Source organism: Vipera berus (assembly GCF_964194415.1).
Source record: "Vipera berus genome assembly, chromosome: 2".
Taxonomy (NCBI): Eukaryota; Metazoa; Chordata; class Lepidosauria; order Squamata; family Viperidae; genus Vipera; species Vipera berus.
The window spans coordinates 144,799,075-144,818,553 of record NC_138203.1 but is presented as its reverse complement, the minus strand read 5'-3'; the positions used below and the strand labels follow the sequence as shown (position 1 = coordinate 144,818,553).

The 19,479-nt window shown below is 43.2% G+C and overlaps 1 protein-coding gene across 2 annotated transcripts in view; it reads right to left on the bottom strand.

Annotated features, from left to right (window-relative positions):
* Positions 1-19,479, bottom strand: part of BLOC1S1 (biogenesis of lysosomal organelles complex 1 subunit 1) — a 29,014-nt gene that overhangs the window by 7,235 nt on the left and 2,300 nt on the right. Inside the window, exons 2-4 of one of the 2 annotated variants that reach the window (XR_014025475.1) lie at positions 18,649-18,721; positions 6,731-6,863; positions 5,542-5,724 (exon numbers count right to left, since the gene is read on the bottom strand). Coding sequence is in view for 1 of the 2 variants with exons in the window: in XM_081320399.1 (XP_081176525.1) it covers positions 5,614-5,724; positions 6,731-6,863; positions 18,649-18,721 (317 nt within the window). In the remaining variant the exon portion in view is untranslated. Of the gene's footprint in view, positions 1-3,005; positions 5,725-6,730; positions 6,864-18,648; positions 18,722-19,479 lie in introns of those variants that run through there. The other variant, XM_081320399.1, reaches the window with a different exon arrangement.

Sequence of the window (19,479 nt, the reverse complement as noted above, 5' to 3'; positions counted from 1 at the left end):
CTGCCGACCTTTGGGGAGGTTTGGGCGCCTCCCCAAACGTCCCCAAACCTCGGCAGGTCTCCGTTCCTGTTTGGGGAGGTTTGGGCGCCTCCCCAAACCTCCCCAAACCTCGGCAGGTCTCCGTTCCTCCGCGCAGACCTGCCGACCTTTGGGGAGGTTTGGGCGCCTCCCCAAACCTCGGCAGGTCTCCGTTCCTGTTTGGGGAGGTTTGGGCGCCTCCCCAAACCTCCCCAAACCTCGGCAGGTCTCCGTTCCTCCGCGCAGACCTGCCGACCTTTGGGGAGGTTTGGGCGCCTCCCCAAACCTCCCCAAACCTCGGCAGGTCTCCGTTCCTGTTTGGGGAGGTTTGGGCGCCTCCCCAAACCTCCCCAAACCTCGGCAGGTCTCCGTTCCTCCGCGCAGACCTGCCGACGTTTGGGGAGGTTTGGGGAGGCGCCCAAACCTCCCCAAAGGTCGGCAGGAAGAACGGAGACCTGCCGAGGTTTGGGGAGGTTTGGGGAGGCGCCCAAACCTCCCCAAAGGTCGGCAGGTCTGCGCGGAGGAACGGAGACCTGCCGAGGTTTGGGGACGTTTGGGGAGGCGCCCAAACCTCCCCAAACAGGAACGGAGACCTGCCGAGGTTTGGGGACGTTTGGGGAGGCGCCCAAACCTCCCCAAAGGTCGGCAGGTCTGCGCGGAGGAACGGAGACCTGCCGAGGTTTGGGGAGGTTTGGGGAGGCGCTCAAACCTCCCCAAACAGGAACGGAGACCTGCCGAGGTTTGGGGACGTTTGGGGAGGCGCCCAAACCTCCCCAAAGGTCGGCAGGTCTGCGCGGAGGAACGGAGACCTGCCGAGGTTTGGGGAGGTTTGGGGAGGCGCCCAAACCTCCCCAAACAGGAACGGAGACCTGCCGAGGTTTGGGGAGGTTTGGGGAGGCGCCCAAACCTCCCCAAAGGTCGGCAGGTCTGCGCGGAGGAACGGAGACCTGCCGAGGTTTGGGGACGTTTGGGGAGGCGCCCAAACCTCCCCAAACAGGAACGGAGACCTGCCGAGGTTTGGGGACGTTTGGGGAGGCGCCCAAACCTCCCCAAAGGTCGGCAGGTCTGCGCGGAGGAACGGAGACCTGCCGAGGTTTGGGGAGGTTTGGGGAGGCGCCCAAACCTCCCCAAACAGGAACGGAGACCTGCCGAGGTTTGGGGACGTTTGGGGAGGCGCCCAAACCTCCCCAAAGGTCGGCAGGTCTGCGCGGAGGAACGGAGACCTGCCGAGGTTTGGGGAGGCGCCCAAACCTCCCCAAACAGGAACGGAGACCTGCCGAGGTTTGGGGACGTTTGGGGAGGCGCCCAAACCTCCCCAAAGGTCGGCAGGTCTGCGCGGAGGAACGGAGACCTGCCGAGGTTTGGGGAGGCGCCCAAACCTCCCCAAACAGGAACGGAGACCTGCCGAGGTTTGGGGAGGCGCCCAAACCTCCCCAAAGGTCGGCAGGTCTGCGCGGAGGAACGGAGACCTGCCGAGGTTTGGGGAGGTTTGGGGAGGCGCCCAAACCTCCCCAAACAGGAACGGAGACCTGCCGAGGTTTGGGGACGTTTGGGGAGGCGCCCAAACCTCCCCAAAGGTCGGCAGGAGGAACGGAGACCTGCCGAGGTTTGGGGAGGCGCCCAAACCTCCCCAAAGGTCGGCAGGAGGAACGGAGACCTGCCGAGGTTTGGGGAGGCGCCCAAACCTCCCCAAAGGTCGGCAGGAGGAACGGAGACCTGCCGAGGTTTGGGGAGGTTTGGGGAGGCGCCCAAACCTCCCCAAAGGTCGGCAGGAGGAACGGAGACCTGCCGACGTTTGGGGAGGTTTGGGGAGGCGCCCAAACCTCCCCAAACGTCGGCAGGTCTGCGCGGAGGAACGGAGACCTGCCGAGGTTTGGGGAGGCGCCCAAACCTCCCCAAACGTCGGCAAGTCTCCGTTCCTCCGCGCCCTGCCTGCCTGCTTCTTTCCGCTGCGGAAAGAAGCAGGCAGGCAAGGCGCGGAGTTTGGGGAGGTGCGCGCGCACCTCCCCAAACCTCCCCAAACTTCGGCAGGTCTCGGACGGCGGTGGCTTGGGAGAGGTGCGGGCGATCCCGGAAGCACCAAAGCCTCGGCCGCGCACAAGTCCTCGGTAAGTTTTTTTTGTTGACTGGAGTATAAGCCGAAGTGGAATTTTTCAGCCCAAAAAGTGGGCTGAAAAATTCGGCTTATACTCAAGTATATACGGTAGTTGGTTAATGTTAGTTAGATTATGATTATTTTATATTTGTAGCCCTGTAATCAGCTTTGGGAAGTGGGGGAGGGGGGTTTAGGGGTGGGTTGGGGATGGGATAATATTGTAACTTTTATAAAACTTTTCAATTAAAAAAAAACAATCATTCAGCAACCTTTTACTGGGATATAGCTGAAGGAGCGATAGAGTTCCCTATACATTAAGAATTGGTTTCCAAGTATGTTTTTTCCTGTCGTGGATATTTTTTTTGTCTTTTTTGCTGTCATGTTTGCTTTTTTGAATGTCAATATAACATTAGGGACTCTCTTTTTATTGATATAGAACAGGGGTCTTCAAACCTGGCCCTTTTATGACTTGTGGACTTCAACTCCCAGAATTCCTCAGCCAGCATGGCTGGCTGAGGAATTCTGGGAGTTGAAGTCCACAAGTCATAAAAGGGCCAAGTTTGAAGACCCTTGATATAGAAGCTGCCCTGGGAGTCTTTCCAGCTGATATGTGGACATAAGTGCTTTAAGAAAATCATCTAAGTTTCTTGCTTGGAACTAAAAACTAAACAAAAGCAAAGTAAATCCATCCCTTGCTGCTTTTCAGCTACAAAGAAGGGAAGCAGTGGGAGTCCCCACAGTTTAGATTCCTCCATATGTCCCAACTCTTTTTCACCTACCACTGAATGAATTAAGGAATATAGAAGGAAATGAGAATAAATAAATAGCCATGGGGAAATCCCAATTAATTTTCTTTTTTAAAAAAAATATTTTATTGATTTTTTTAACAAGGCATAAATCACTCAATAATTGGTAAACAGTGTGTTGTCTGGGTTACATTTGTAGACCAATCTTTAGCAATTAATTTCTATAATCTGTGTTCCATATGTTAATCTGGTTGATTTCCTCTTTCCTAAAAATATCCTTTTTTGCAAACACTGAGTTAATACAATTCTTATTGTTTTGATAAATAACAATTGAGTATATAGTTTTTCCAATATTCCTAAAGAATAATAATCATATTAGTATAATATTTCTTTTCTTATTAGTCATTTTGGTTGCCTTATCATAAATCCTGTTACAGTACTTATTTTAGTTTATTTCTCCCACCAAATTCTAAATATTCTTACCAGTGAAAAGTTTCTCAACGATTAATTACATTTACACTGACAGATTTAACTCTATTTTTTTTTCCATCTCTCACTTTTATATTTCTTAAGAAATGAATAAAAGAATGAAAAGAGAGAAGAAGAAAAGATGAAAAGAAGAAAAAGAAAAAATAATAATTTTCTTGCCTCAGGGCTCACAATTAATTTACGAATAGCTTGGTCTAGTGATTATGGCCCCAGACCAGAAAGCAGGTGCTGGTGAGTTCTAGTTTTGCCTTAGCCATGAAAGCTGGCTGGATGAACCTTGTCTATTCACTCTCTCTCAGCCCAACCCCTCACAGGCTTGCTGTTAGGAAGAGAATAAGTGGAGGAAGGTGTGCTAAGTATGTTCACTGCCTTGAGTTATTTGTAAAAATAATCAGGCAGGACACAAACACATTTAAGAGAAGGCATATTGGGAACTTAAGCCCAGCAGTTGAAATCAAATGTGAACCTACGATTGAAAAGGATTTCTAACTCATCTTTGGGGCAGAAGGCCAAGACTCCATTTTTCACTGCTTCTTTTAGAACGAGCAATACAGGGAGTCCTCGACTTACAACAGTTCATTTCGTGACCATTCAAAGTTACAACGGCACTGGGGGAAAAAAGACTTATGGCCATTTTTCACCCTTACATCTGCTGCAGCATCCCCACGGTCATCTGATCAAAATTCGGATGCTTGGCAAACTGACTCTAATTTACGATGGTTGCAGTGTCCCGGGGTCATATGAGTTTGGGATCTTCTGACAAGTAAAGTCAATGGGGAAGCTAGATTCATTTAACAACCAAGTTACTAACTTAACAACTGCAGTGATTCACTTAACAATGGTGGCAATGTAGGTTGTAAAATGAGGCAAAACTCAATTAACAATATAAATTTTGGGCTCAGTTGTGGTCATAAGTTGAGGACTACCTGTACGGTCTGGGCAGAAAGCATTTGCATTCAGATACGAAAGCTGATGCACAAAAACACTCAAGACGTGTGGTTTCCTGATCTCCAAATGAAGCGCTTGTGGAAAGTGTTTCCATATAAAGGTGCCTTGATCTGATAATTAGAAAGACCCATGATGTAACAAAAGGCCTGGTTAAGCCAAAAGGTACAGAAGATGTCATAAGGAACAAAGGAAAATAAATTATTTAAAATTTCACAGTCAAACTCTGCCCTAGGCTTGGGAGTCTCAGTACTGTTGTAAGAAATGCAACAAGAACTCTTATGATTGTGGCGAGATGGGCAGAAAACAACTTTCATAAATAATTAGCATCATTATTGTTTACTCAAAAGCTCCCCAATTCTTGCAGCTACACACGCAGATGGAATGTACACTAGGTCAGGAAAAGAGAAGCAGAAGACTTGCTAGCTGGAGCCCACTCAAGCCAGAGACAGAACTGAACAGACTAAAGGCAACCCATCTGTGGAACCAGGGGAATATGGGCAAATTCCTTGAAAGGAGGATATTCCTGGACCGTATTAAAATATCCAGCCTCCTCTACCACAAAGCTAATGAAGGGAGAGGCAACGCTTTAGAAATGGAAGCTGAACCCTTTTGGCATTCCATGTCACACCCCTCTTACCCAAGTATGCAGCACATGCCGAGTTAGGAGAGATTAGGACAAATTAAATCCAAGAAGGGTACCTTTGTTTAAGGCTTGCAAAACATCAGGGGAAAGATTTGAAAATTAAAAGAGGATGAAGAGGCCAGGCTGGGTGACCTTGTGAGAATAAGCTCCAGCCACACTAAGGTTCTCCCATCTCCAGCCCATTCCTCTGTCTGAGTAAGAGAAGGCAGCTTTCCATCCTTCTTCACATTCACCCAGATGGGGTTAAGCGGTCGATAGAACCAACACCCCCTCCAATGACTCACATCAAGACTTGTCGTTAAGCCACCTGTTTTTATTTCATTCTACCTTCATAGCACAGACTGGTCCATCTTACATGGAAAAAGCATGGCTTCTTTTCCTTCCCGTAGGTATGTGCATTCCCGTGTCAGGCTGCTTCATGATTCCTCCCAGCCAGAGACTGCCCATGGATACTCAGCCAAAGCACAAGTCAACGCAAAAGGCCCAACGGCAACTCTTATATGCCGTCTAGATGGGCTGGAGTGGTGGTGGGGAGCTTACTCGGTGCTGCAAAAGAACAGTCACCGAAGTAGAGGAAGAGGAAGGACTCTGCCATGATATACCTTCAGTTGGCAATGTAGCATGAGAGATGGAGCCCAAGCAATTCCGGTGACCGAGAGAATCCGGCCTCTGGATCAGGATGTGGAAGGCTGCAGTTGCCCTTTGTAAACATATTCCAGAGCAGTGGCAATGGTCCGCATATCCATCTCGATACTCCGTGCCCAGTTCTCGACATCACCAATTTCCTGCCCAGAGAGCAAAGTCAGGATCAAACAGCTGTTCTTTGGCTTCTCAAAGCCAAGCATGCCTGGATCTAATTTTCTAGAGGATCCTTCTGCTCTTGCACTTAAAATAAGTTTAGATGAAACTCAAGGATAATGTACAGAAAACAATTTACCATTTTAACAGACCTTTTTAGCCCCTTATCTCTTTCATTAAATACACTACAAGGCTCAAACAATCTTTCATTTCCTTATCTATTAGACCACATCCATCCATCCTCTCCCTCCCTGCCATTTAGGATGAAGAATGTACAGATACAAATTCCACAAATGCAAACCCCTTTTGTCCTTTTTACAGAATCAATATCTTGAGCGAGCAGCCTATGACCAGTAGATGGCGCTCTCCCATTACACTCAGGATTAATCACAGCTTGAAAAAAGAAATAGGTTTGAGAGATCAAGTTAGCATTGTTTTTGATACTGAGTGGCTGACAGTGAGCTTTAAATAAAAATGTAACTACACCAGTGGTGGGATTCAGCCAGTTTGCACCAGTTCGGCAGAACCGGTAGGTAATTTTTCGTTGCCCAGGCCCAGAATGGACTTCTGGAAGCGGCATCCACACAGAGAACCGGTTGCTCACCTATTTGAATCCCGCCACTGAACTACACCTGCTCTTCTCAGATGTCCCAGAAGTCCACCAGGTTGCTGATCCGTGCCCAGTCAAGGTGCAATTTTAAATGGGCATGTTGCATTAGATTTTTGAAATAGAAATTATAGCATAATTCATATTAAAGAGGTTATAAATGACAGGCCAGGGAGAGACCTTCTTGTGGAAATGCTTGCTATTTCTTTCCCCTTCTGGAGTTGCCTCTTCTTTCGTATCTGTGACCCCATGGCTCTGTATATGCTGAACCCACCTGTGATTCCCCTTATCCACACTCACTGAGCCCAGCCCAGTCCTTTAAGGTTGCCCTAGAAGAGGCTGCATAATATATGAATCACTGCCATTCATACAGGCACTGTGCTCACCTTCAGAGCTTGATTGAAGTTTTCTACCATGCTGATCCACTGGCCTGTTTGCTTGGCAAACTGAGCAGCTTGGATCTGCAATGTCTTCACCTCGTGGTCCAGCTTCCTTTGATTCACATAAGCCTGGGCCACCCTGGGAACGAGAGGCTCGGTTATTCCTTAAGACCACAAAGGAGGAACAGAACAAGCTTCCTTTCTCTAAGCCCTCCATCGCCCTATTTTCTGTTCAAACTTTTCTCCATGTTAAGTAGCTTCCCGGCTGAGAACAAGCTAATCCCAGGGGCAGAGGAAGGCGCTGGGAGCTTGTAGCTGGATAAATTCCCAAGGATATAGTAGATTAAATATCTAAGCAACATCTGGCAATCATTATTGTATACTAAGAGCATCTGGGTCCATCTGTGAATAAGGCAAAGTCAGATGAAACATTCAGCATGGTGAGGAAGCTGAGCCAATTTGAGTTGAAAAAATTGCCCAAAGAAGGACAGCTATAAGGGAAGGGCAAAAGTAATAAGAGGTTGTGATAAAAAGCAAACAAACCCGTAAGCAGCCAGGGTGTTTCTAAACACTGGCTGCTGTATTAATGGCATATAGAAATAAAATCATCTTGAGAATTCCTTTCACTAGCACCACGTTTTAGGAAGCAAATTTTCCAGATTGAATAAAACTCTGTTTCATGAAACTGTGATATCCTTCCCGTATAAATTATAGCTTCTGATAACACCTAGTCTCATACCTTACCCGGCTTGTTCTGTTATGTCTCAATAAATGAACAGAAATACTTTTCCTGCTTCACTGAAGGAACATTCTCAACTAATAAGGGTCTCTCTTGCAGACAGATGGTTCTTGCATGGTTAAGAGACAGAGAAAGCAAAACACACTAAGGCAGGGCTTTTCAACCAGTGGTACGGGTACCACCTGTGGTACATTGGCACCTGGCAGGTGGTACGCAACCATCCTAGAAAAGTGGTAGCGGGGGAGGGGAATGAGCTGAACCGGTGGCAGCACCGCACAAGCCTGAGCAAGATGGCTGGAGCTGCAGGGCTGTCAGGGCTCAGCGGAAGTGCCAGGATCAGTGCCGCTTTCCAGCTGATCGGCGTTTCTTTGGGGCTGTCAGGGCTCAGTGGAAGCGCCAGGATCAGTGCCAGGCCCCAGCTGGAGCTCGGCACTGATCCTGGTGGTTTTGCTGAGCCCTGAAGAAGCACCAATCAGCTGGAAAGCAGCACTGATCCTGGCACTTCTGCTGAGCCTAGAAGAAGTGCTGATCAGCTGGCAGACCACCATCCTTTGATAGTAGAATGGAAGGGGTCCACCAGAAGAATGAGATGGTCTATGAGGGCTGAGATAATGAAAGACGAGGGATTTATAAACATGATTAAAAAAGAATCAGGCTTTTTCCCCCCGAAAATAAAAAAGAAGATACATCTCTCCAAAATATTTGGGACACGGCCAAAGCTGTTGTCAGGGGACTGGTAATAAAATATACAGCTGCTAAATGGAAAAAAGAAAAGGCAGAATGGATAAAGTTACTGGCCGAACTGGAGACAGTTGAGGAGGAGCTACGTTTAGATCCATCTAATAATTTGACTAAAGAGAAAATAGATCTGATTAGATATGACTTATCTATTTTAGATCAAAAAGATTTGATGAATAAAATTCGGAAGTGTAGACAAACGCAATTCGAGTATGCCAATAAACCTGGCTGGTGGTTATCTTACAGATTAAGGAAAGAAACAGAATCTAGGAAGATTGAAATGCTTAGAGATTCCACAGGCAATTTGGTCGGTACAACAGAACAAAAAGCAAAGGTGGCGCAAGAGTTTTACTCCTCTCTCTATAGCCAGGAAATTTACCAGGGAGATAAGGTCAGGAGCTATCTCCAGAATTTGCAGATTGAGGCAATCCCTGATTCTTGTAAAGAAATTCTAAACACAGAAATTACCAGCGGGGAAATTGCAGTAGCTGTTAGGAAACAGGCAGGTGGTAAGACCCCAGGACCGGATGGAATCCCTAGTGAATCTTATAAAGAGATTTTTGACTTACCGGTAATTAATTTACAAATGAAGGACCTATTCAATGAGGTCCTAATAGAATCCAAGATACCCCGGTCCTGGACAGAGGCCTATATTTCCCTAATCCCGAAACCTGATACCGACAGAACTTTGATTCAGAACTATAGACCAATCTCGCTCCTGAATGTGGACTATTAAGATTTTTGCGACAATTTTAGCTGAGAGGCATTGGGTGTTTTTGTCCCGTTTCATCCACCAAGAGCAGAATGGTTTTTTACCCCACAGGCATCCGAGGGATAACTTAAGAGTAGTACTGAATGCCTTAGAATACTATGAGACCCATCCAGACAAATCTATGGTAATGATCTTTCTGGATGCTCAAAAGGCCTTTGATAGAGTCAACTGGAACTTTATAATACAACAATTGGAAGTGATGGGCTTTGGTTCCCAATTTACAAAGGCAGTTCAAGCTATCTATGCTAAGCAGTCGGCAAGGTTGCTGCTCAACGGATTAATATCAGAGGAGATACAGATTTGTAAGTACTAGATAAGGATGCCCTCTTTCACCACTGCTTTTTATCTTAACTCTGGAACCATTTCTTCAGACGATTAGACAGGATTCGGAAATTAAGGGCTTAAAAGTTAAAGGGGAGGAATATAAACTTCAAGCATTCGCTGACGATTTGGTTTTTATATTAGAAGATCCTCTGACTACAGGGCCAAAACTACTTGTAAAATTGGATAACTATGGAGAGGTAGCGGGATTAAAAATTAATAAGGATAAAACTAAAATGCTAACAAAAAAATTGTCCTATATTCAAAAGGAACAGATCCAAAATATTATGGGGATTGTGTTAAAAAAATTAAATATTTGGGTGTTTGGTTGACAAACAAGTGCTCCACCATCAAAGAGCTTAATTATTCAAAACTGTTAGTAGATACAGCAAATGACTTTGATAGATGGCGGCATATACAGATCTCGCTCTTGGGTAGAATTGCCGCGATAAAAGCTCATATCCTACCGAAATGGATCTTTTTATTCCAAATGGCCCCTGCAAGATTGGGGAATTTTTTTTTTTAGGAAATTAGATGAAATTTTGGGTAAATTTATCTGGCGAGGGAAAAAACCTCATATAAAAAGGAAGATGTTGCAGGAGCATAAAACAAAAGGTGGCTTGGGGCTCCCTATGTGGGAGCTTTATTATCTTCCTTAGTTTGGATAAAAGATTGGGTGACCCTTTCAAGGAGCCTTGGTGGAGCAGTGGGCTAATGCCTCCTTAAGTAACACCAGCTGCCTGCAATTAGTGCAGGTTCGCATCCCACCAGGCTCAAGGTTGACTCAGCCTTCCATCCTTCCGAGGTAGGTAAAATGAGGACCCAGATTGTTGGGGGCAATTAAGCTGACTTTGTAATAATGCCGCTTGTGTGTGTGAAAAAGCCCTAATAAGCAGGCATATACATAGAATGAAGGCTACTGCTAAGTTTGTAAGCCGCCCTGAGTCTTCGGAGAAGGGCGGGATATAAATGGAATTAAAAAATAAAAAATAAAAAAAGGAAACTTATTTTGACACTTGAAGGGTATGATTTGCAGCGAGGTTGGCATTCCTTTTTATGGCCACAGAAGGATAAGCAATCTAAGTATTTTACCACTCATTACATTAGAGGAAATTTGCAAAGGGTTTGGGAGGTGGTTAAAAAACAAGTGTATACACAGATCCCCAAATCGGTATCTCCACTAGAAGCGGTGACCCTCCCGACTGTACACAGCATAAAGAGAAATTGGACCTATGGTGACTTGTTGGATGAAGGTGGGAGACTTAGATCCAGAGCTGATCTTCAAATTAGAGGATGCAACATAGATTGGTGGTCCTATGCCCAAATACAAACTAGAACCGCCAGAGACAAACAAGAGTATGGTATCACTCTTCAATTACAATCAATCGATAAACTCCTCTTGGGTAGTCAAAGGAAATTTATCTCTAACGTATACAATCTTCTACTGTCCAGTTTCATTGAGGAAGAGATTGTAAAAGACACGATGATTGCCTGGGGGAGAAATATCGGGAGGACAATAAAGCTTGATATGTGGCAGAACTTATGGAATAAGACCATGAAACTGACTCTATCTTCCTCCTTTAAGGAAAATTTCTATAAAATGATCTACCGTTGGTATCTCCACACTGTTAGAATCGCTAAAATGTTTCCAGGATCTTCTGACAGATGCTGGAAATGTTGCTCGGCCAAGGGCACCTTCTTCCACCAATGGTGGACCTGTTTATATGCCAGACGATATTGGAGAAAAATTCAACAGTGGCTGTTGGAAATAACCAGCGTGAGCTTCCCTATGCAGCCAGACCTCTACTTTTTGGGTATAAGACCAGACAATATTGACAAAAGAGATTGGTATATATTTGTTCATGCCTCAACAGCGGCAAGGATGGCCTTTGCCCAATTGTGGAAGGACCCAGGTATACCCCCTGATCATTTGATAATAACAAGATTCTCCGTTGTGTCGAGATGGACAGGTTAACGTACATTTTAAAAGATAAACGTGAATCACTATATAATATAAGTTGGAACAAATGTTTTGTCTGGCTTAAAAGAAGGCTCAATTTAGGAGACGAGTGATGAGATCGCCCACTCAATTGATTTGTGTAATTTATTAGGCCTACAAGGTTGATAAGATATGACCAATGGTAGTTTTGTTTTTTTGTTTTTGTTTTTCTAACGATAAGGATATTCTATGTATTGGAAAGTTTAGCTGGGATGATATATTTTTTGTTAATAGAATAGATACAACTCTCGGTCTGTTTTATGTTTTTCACGATTTGTACTATGTGATTATATGGTTTGTGTCTTTAAACCCCTTGTCCCTTTCCCTATATATAATTCTGTTGTCAATTTTACTGTAAATAATTAATAAAGATTTTTTTTTAAAAAAGGAAGAAAACAGCAATATTCTGATAATGGTAGCAATATTGATTGAAATGATACTTTTGATACCGCTACTGTTGATAATAGGCTAATAAGATATTTTCATCATAGACATTTCAATGTACGTGTTTTCAGTTAGGAAAGGTTGATATATTTTTGATATATGTTTATAAAAGATACTTCTATGTGAGATGAAAATCACATATGTAAGCTACAATAGAAAAATCCATCTTGTGCCAATAATAAAAAGGTAAACATTTAAATAATTGTACTGTATTTGACAACAATACTTTTGAAAACTAAAGGAATGGCTTGTAGAGGTGTGACAATTATAGGGAAGATTCTTGAAAATGATTGGGCTGTGGTCTTATTTGATTTGTTTTTAACATATTTGCTTGGATGTAATACTTCTGATGGAATTCTTCACGCAGGTTGCTTCACTAATCAACCAGGAAGAGTTAGATGCCATATTTGCAGATATCTTTCATCATTTGCAACCCCTAAAAATTACTGCAAAAGACTGAAAGATCCCAAGTGCCCCAAATTCTATAAGGAGATTCAGTGAGGATTTAGTTGTTTCTTTTCATTTTTTTTCTTACAGAAACCTTGGAGAATCCTGGACGTTTATCTGAAAGAAAGGAATCTTTCCACTCATATCCAGACTCAATCTACAAATTAAACTTATAGAAAAAGGCTCTGAGTATTGCCAGGCTCCTCGGAAGAAAAAAAAAAGTCATTTTGAGATGGATTTGTTAGATCAAATGAAATGGTTTTTTTAACACTCGCCTGCAGGGGGCAGGGCAGGTGCTTCTTTGAGCCCTCCTTCCCGTTTGCTTTTCATCGCCTCTAATTTGAGTCTTTGCTCGGCTGATCTTTGTCCACTGAAGTCAGTGGCCCACAGAGCAGGAACGGATTGGGAAACACAAAATATACGTACTGAAATAACTTGTGGGGCTGATGATACAAGACAATATTTGTAGTTCAGTGTTGAACTGTGGGGGGTCTTTGGTACTCTGAGCTTGTTTGTTTTCTTACAGATGTTTCATTATCCAACTAAATAACATCATCAGTGTGAGCAGAGAGTGGGGTTTACTCTATACTAGTGCAGGGGTAGGCAACCTCAGCTCTTTTATGACTCGTGGACTTCAACTCCCAGAATTCCTGAGTCAGCATAGCTGACTCAGGAATTCTGGGAGTTGAAGTCCACGAGTCATAAAAGAGCCAAGTGTTTTTGGTCCTTCCTTGATTAGGCTGTTGATTACTGTTAGCTTGTTTGTCTGAGTTGGTAGTTATAACTGGTGGAATTATATCTCAATTGGTTGATTTTCTAATGAAAAATATTCATCCAATAATTTTATATACTAATCCATGTTTTGTATATGTGCCCCCCTCCCATGTGTGAGGCAACTGCTTTATTGCATTTCCATCCCATCTCGCCCTCTTAAAAGGCCCTGAAAGCATTTGAGAACCGATTATTTGTTTAAAAAAGCCAGGCCTAGAATTCATTCAAAAATTCTTTTTGTGGCTATAGAAATTAAAAGATGATAGTATTCTAACATGTTTGCATGGAAGAAAAGTGTTGTTCTGCATAAAAAGGAAATTTTAAAAAGTTGTCTTGATTTTTATACACAGAAGCACATGCAAAAAATAACTTATAGCTGCCTCCACTCGGAAAGGGATTATGAATAGAATATTAATCATAGGCAGATGCTTTTAAAGCTAAGATAATGTCATTTGAGCTTTTCAGGAATGGGAGGAAATTACTTTCTCATGACAGTGCAACGCTGAGTACCAGATAGACAAATAGTTCTTTAAATACACTGGAATAATTAATGATGGCTTTGGACTAACTGGATTTTGTGAAATAAACAGAAGAGATAAAAGACTGACAAATGGTAAAGTTTCAGTGCATTCTTCCACAAAATAACACAAAACAGTCACACTTCTATTGCATTGTCTTCACCTCTTGGTAACTTCATGGACTTGTAGTTTCTTGGCATCGGTATAAAAAGAGGTCTATTATTCACCAGTAATAATAAAAATTACTATAGACAATCGATGAGGGCCTATCTATAACTAGTAGGCAGGGTGAGTAAAAGGTAGAGACCAAAAGGCAGAGACTTATTGGTAGCGTGTGAAAGGGAGGATGATCCCTTTCTTCTTGATTCCAAGGGGATGGAAATAAATTGAGTAGTGTTAATAAACTGGGTCTAGAAGACTCTGAACCTTTATGTGAAATATACCTTACAGTTCGAGACTTCCTGTTTGGCAGCCGTCGGGACAACTGGGAAAAGCTGGTGCTCGGCTTTCCAGCTTGGTTTTTCTTCGTCTAGCAACCCTTAAAGGGTCAGAAAGTTGCCCTGGAGGGGCAATGAAGGAGGAGGGATACTTCAGGAGCTCAGATCAGGGGAACAATACAAGGTATAGACTGGACTCAATTTGGAAAGCAGAAGACTTTGAAGTGAGGAATAGGTCAATTCTAGATGAAGGAGTAAAATTAAGTCAAGGGGAGAGTAAGGAGCAGAAACAAGCAGAAGAGAGGACTCAAGGAGCAACTGCACAAACAGAAGAACAGAAAGAGGAAGATGACCAAAAGAGCAAGGATGAAGGACTTGCTAGAGAACAAAGGATTACTAGATCTACTAGACCAAAATATAAATAAATAGAAATGGATACAGAAAATGGAATCTTCTCAGTAAACATAAATGGACTGAATTCTCTAATTAAAAGAAATAAGATTTTTAGGAAATTACAGAAATTGAATTTGGATATAATTTGTTTGCAAGAAAAAAAGGAAAAAAAGAAATATACCTTACAGTCCACTGTACACACTGGGAGAAGGAACCTCAGGCTTGCCAGGATATACCTCAAATGAATCCCCTCTGTAAAGGAATTTAGAATGGGCCTTGCGGAAGACAGGAAAGAGATGTTAAACAGGGACTTGGACAAGAAGTTACACAGTCCAGGCACTGAAGCAAGCATAAGGAAGAATCTCAAAATATTCCTGCTTTGATTTTGTTTCATATTAAGATGGAATAGAAAGAAACCTAGATAGGCTTTCAAGATTTTGAAACTTTTGAATACTGATGGATGGGAAAGAGGAATATGAACTGGGATACATTCTGGGTTATCCCAAACTAGAGAGGTCACAGGGGAGGGGGAGAAATGACCACACTCCACACTTTGCACAACAGTTCCATCTGACATTCCTGTGCAAGTTCTGTCCTTGTGACCTGCTGTCACTATTAATAGAGAATGAGCCCCAAGATGAAGGAGACTCCTTACTGATTCCCAGGATAAGCTCTCCTGTACCATTTGCTACGAAGTGGGAAGAGTGGGGGAATTTTACAGATGACTCTTTGGTGACTCTTGTCCACTGATAAAATGGACGCTCTTGTCCTCTTGGTAAGATGCCAGGCCCATCTTCAGATGAGGGAAGGAGGGATTTTTATCTCCTACACATAACAATCTGTCTGGCTCATCTTCCTACATGGGAGGGAAGAATGGTTCTGATAGGGGAGACAGAGTAAAGGAATTCAGAGCTGATCTTGCAGAAGGCATGAAGAGCCAGTTATGCAGGGACTTGGATACACAATATGCAGTTCAGCATCTGAAGCACAGGTGAGAAAGAAAGTCAAATTAACCCTGCCTTGTTTTTGTCCAATGTAAAGTTGGAAAGAGAGAAATTTTGATAGGTTTTCAAGATTCTGTTACTGCAGTCCATAATAATAAAAGAACATTCTTAAGACTCCAGGCTGCTTCTGTTTCTTGACCTGGCCTGTCTGGAAGGGCTGATATCTCTCTCCCTATTGACTTTAGCTACTCTTATAATAAAAGGGACGCGGTGGCTCAGTGTGTTAGGACGCTGAGTTGTTGATCAGAAGGTCGGCAGTTTGGTGGGTCGAATCCCGAGTGCCGCGTAACAGAGTGAGCGCCTGTTACTCGTCCCAGCTTCTGCCAACCTAGCAGTTCAAAAGCACGTAAAACTGCAAGTAGAAAAATAGGGACCACTACGGTGGGAAGGTAACAGCGTTCCGTGCGCCTTTGGCATCTAGTCATGCCAGCCACATGACCACGGAGACGTCCTCGGACAAGCGCTGGCTCTTCGGCTTTGAAACGGAGATGAGCACCGGCCCCTAGAGTTGGAAACGACTAGCACGCATGTGTGGGGGAACCTTTACCTTATAATAAAATAAAAAATATGAAGCCATTGGAGAAGTCTTTGGGGCTTGATTATAGAGTAGGCAAGGAGAGCTTGCTTTCTACTCTTAAGTTTAAAGGTACTAATGAGGAAGAGAAACATGGGAAAAGTTACTTTTATGTTCCATTATCAGGATCTCATATGTTGGTGTGGTAAAAAGTTAGAACAACAAAAAGTAGTCATTGCACACAGAGTTAGATGCAGCATTTCGGGGGCGGGGGGAGAAACCTACACAAGGCTCACTTAATCATTTGCTCCATTGTCCCAAAGAATTTCTATGGATCTGTGGTCTGTTGAAAGCCTCTAGGGAAATGTAGCCTGAAGAATAAAATTATGATTCCCACTCTCATCCATTAACCACAAAACTAAGTGGCGCCAGCAATTGTGGAAGCTTGTCAAGGACAGTAGTCATGCTATGAAATGTTGCAGCTTCTATTTCCCAGTGTAAATAAACATTTCAAGCTAGAGGGTGGTCTAGTTTCAGTCCCATCCTCTTTCAAAATAACTGTTATGTAAAAGGGTGAAGAGTGTGATACAGGCCACAAAGAGTTAACAGGAAATCACACCCTTCCAATCAGTATTGCAGACCTTGCTGAAACATACAATTTTTGCCTTAGATCTGGGGTGTCCAACTTTGGCAACTTTAAGACTTGAGGATTGAAGTGGTTGGCTGGGAATTCTGGGAGCTGAAGTGCACTAAAAGTTGCCAAGGTTGGAGAATTCTGCCTTAGATGTTCTTATGTCACATGAATATTATTCCTCCAAGATTTTGCCATCATGTTGAGGCTATGTATTTATAACACGATTGTTGTTGTTGTTAGCTGCGAAGTCGTGTCTGACCCATCGCGACCCTATGGACAATGTTCCTCCAGGCCTTCCTGTCCTCTACCATCTTCTGGAGTCCATTTAAGCTCACGCCTACTGCTTCAGTGACTCCATCTAGCCACCTCATTCTCTGTCGTCCCCTTCTTCTATTGCCCTCAACCTTTCCCAGCATTAGGCTCTTCTCCAGTGAGTCCTTCCTTCTTATTAGGTGGCCAAAGTATTTGAGTTTTAGCTTCAGGATCTGGCCTTCTAAAGAGCAGTCAGGGTTGATCTCCTCTAGGACTGACCGGTTTGATCGCTTTGCAGTCCAAGGGATTCGCAGGAGTCTTCTCCAGCACCATAGTTCAAAGGCCTCAATTCTTTGGCGCTCGGCCTTTTTTATAGTCCAACTTTCACTGCCATACATAGCAACTGGGAAGACCACAGCCTTGACTATACAGACTTTTGTTGGCAGGGTGGTGTCTCTGCTTTTTAGTGTGCTGTCTAGATTTGTCATGGCTTTCCTCCCGAGGAGCAAGCGTCTTTTAATTTCTTGGCTACAGTCTCCATCTGCAGTGATCTTGGAGCCCAGGAAAATAAAATCTGTTATAACACGATTACTTAAAATCTATTGGGGGGGATGAATAGTCATAAGTTGCATCAATTTGTATCTGAAACGGCGTAATCAGGTAGGACTTTTTTTTCTGCCTCTTTTTTAACAGGAGACTTCAAAGTGACCTAAAGATGAATCATGGGCAGCACAGAAGATATAAAGGAAAGCAATATTTACATGATACTTAAACTATAGAAGTCAGTGTTTTAAATTGTGATTTATTTATTTAATCAATTTATATGTTTGAGTCTGGGCAGCTCACAACACATTAAAAACAAGCAAAAGAATGGTATCAATGAAACATAAGGTGCCAAGGCTAAAGCAGTAAATCCAGTCCACATAGCTAAGACAACTGTGAGAAGTTCCTGGAGACAACTATCAAGAGACAGTTATAGAAAAGGACCCTCATAAAAAAGAGAGGTCATTTTCCATTTGCATTCTTCTGCATTACCACATGGATTCTACAAAGCTATTTTTGTTAACCTGCAACAAATGGTGAGAATCATATTAAGTATTTATTTATATAGGGCTGTGAAGTTTAAAGCTGATTACACTATTTAGGCATTCTCACAAAAGTCCCGTATTATTTTTGGAATTGGTGAGATAAAGCTGAGTGGCTTGTCATATGCATATACTATGTTTACAGTCAAGGCAGGAAGATTGAACTGTTCTGTCCACAGATTATATCATTCACATGACTGGCTCTTGACTATTCCCTTATAAGGGCACAATTCAGGAACCTAAAGGTGAAAAATAAGTGTCCTTTTCTACCATCCCAATCTTCTGCAATTTGATTCTTCCCCTTGCCCCAGAAATATAAGTGAATTATTAAATAATTTTTCAGTAAGTCTGCACAAGACACTTTCAATTTCCCTTGGTTAAGAACTTCATTCCATGAATGCAAAATGAGTTTTCTTTGTTGAAATGAAGAACTGATTTGAGTTCATAAAGTGCTTCCCAGCCTTAACAAACATTTGCAGTAGCTAGAAGTGGCCTCTACTGACTGCAACTTCCTTAAAGAGAGCAGCCTTGAATGAAGTAACCATTTGCTGTTAGAAGTGAGAAGGTATCACTTTTCTGAAGCAGCTTCAACAGGCTGGTTCACTCAAGCACTCCTCAAAGCAAAGCACCTCTTTGAAAATTTGCGTAGAAACCTTATATTTTGGCAATACAAATTTCAAAGAGGAGGCATGAGTCAGATGGCAAAATATTCAAATTGAAGAAGGGCACCATAGATGGGTATAATAGAATATCAGTTTGATCTTAAACCGTGTACTGGATACCAATACCCATGTTATGTAATTTCATGGATATTTCATATAGTTTCAATCACTCCCCACTCCTCAATACTACTTACCCAACATTAAGATGATCAACCAGGGCTTCTGTTAAACAAGTTGCTGCAGCAATAGCTTCTCGCCGCCGCCATTCTAGAAAGCAAGCAAAAGTCTCTTCTATGACATCATTAAAGTAAACAGGTCTTTGAAATGGCTCTACATCTACATTCTTGGTATGGGTTCCGTGTTACGTCTTTGCTCTCATTGTGCATTAAATTATGTGCTTGGAATACTAAGGTTCCCTGCTTAGTAGAGCATTGATTTTGTACAATCATATCCATCTCAATATTTTGAGACAGGCTTCAACCTCATATCTACCTAACCATGGCCCGAACATGCCTCAGGATTTTATTTTTTTAGTGCCATGTCCCCATGATATTGCCCTTGCTTTTTTCCCTCCGCTCACACCCAAAACAACTCAGTCAACTTTAGTTGATCTAGCTGTAAACTAGTGGATTCTCTCACAAATTTAATCAATCATATTATTGCTTATATCAGCAGCCCCCAACCTTTTGGGCACCAGGGACCGGTTCCGTGGAGAGAGGTTTTTCCACAGATAGGAGCGGGCATGGTTTCGTGTTCTGCCTGCATCCCACGGATGGGGCTTCGCTTGTTTGTGCAGGCCGGTTTCGGGCATGCGGCGGCCCAGTGCTGGTCCATGAACCGGGGGTTGGGGACCCCTGGTTTATACAATCAGGGATTGAGATGGGCCCTATTGTTTATCATTTTGGAATGCTACAAGCATCTGTTCTGATCACACAGTCTCCTTATAAACATGAATTTGAAAGAGAGCAGCCTATCTTTAAAACTTTTTTCAGAGTCTTTGGTGAGAAGACTATACTGCAAGTAGT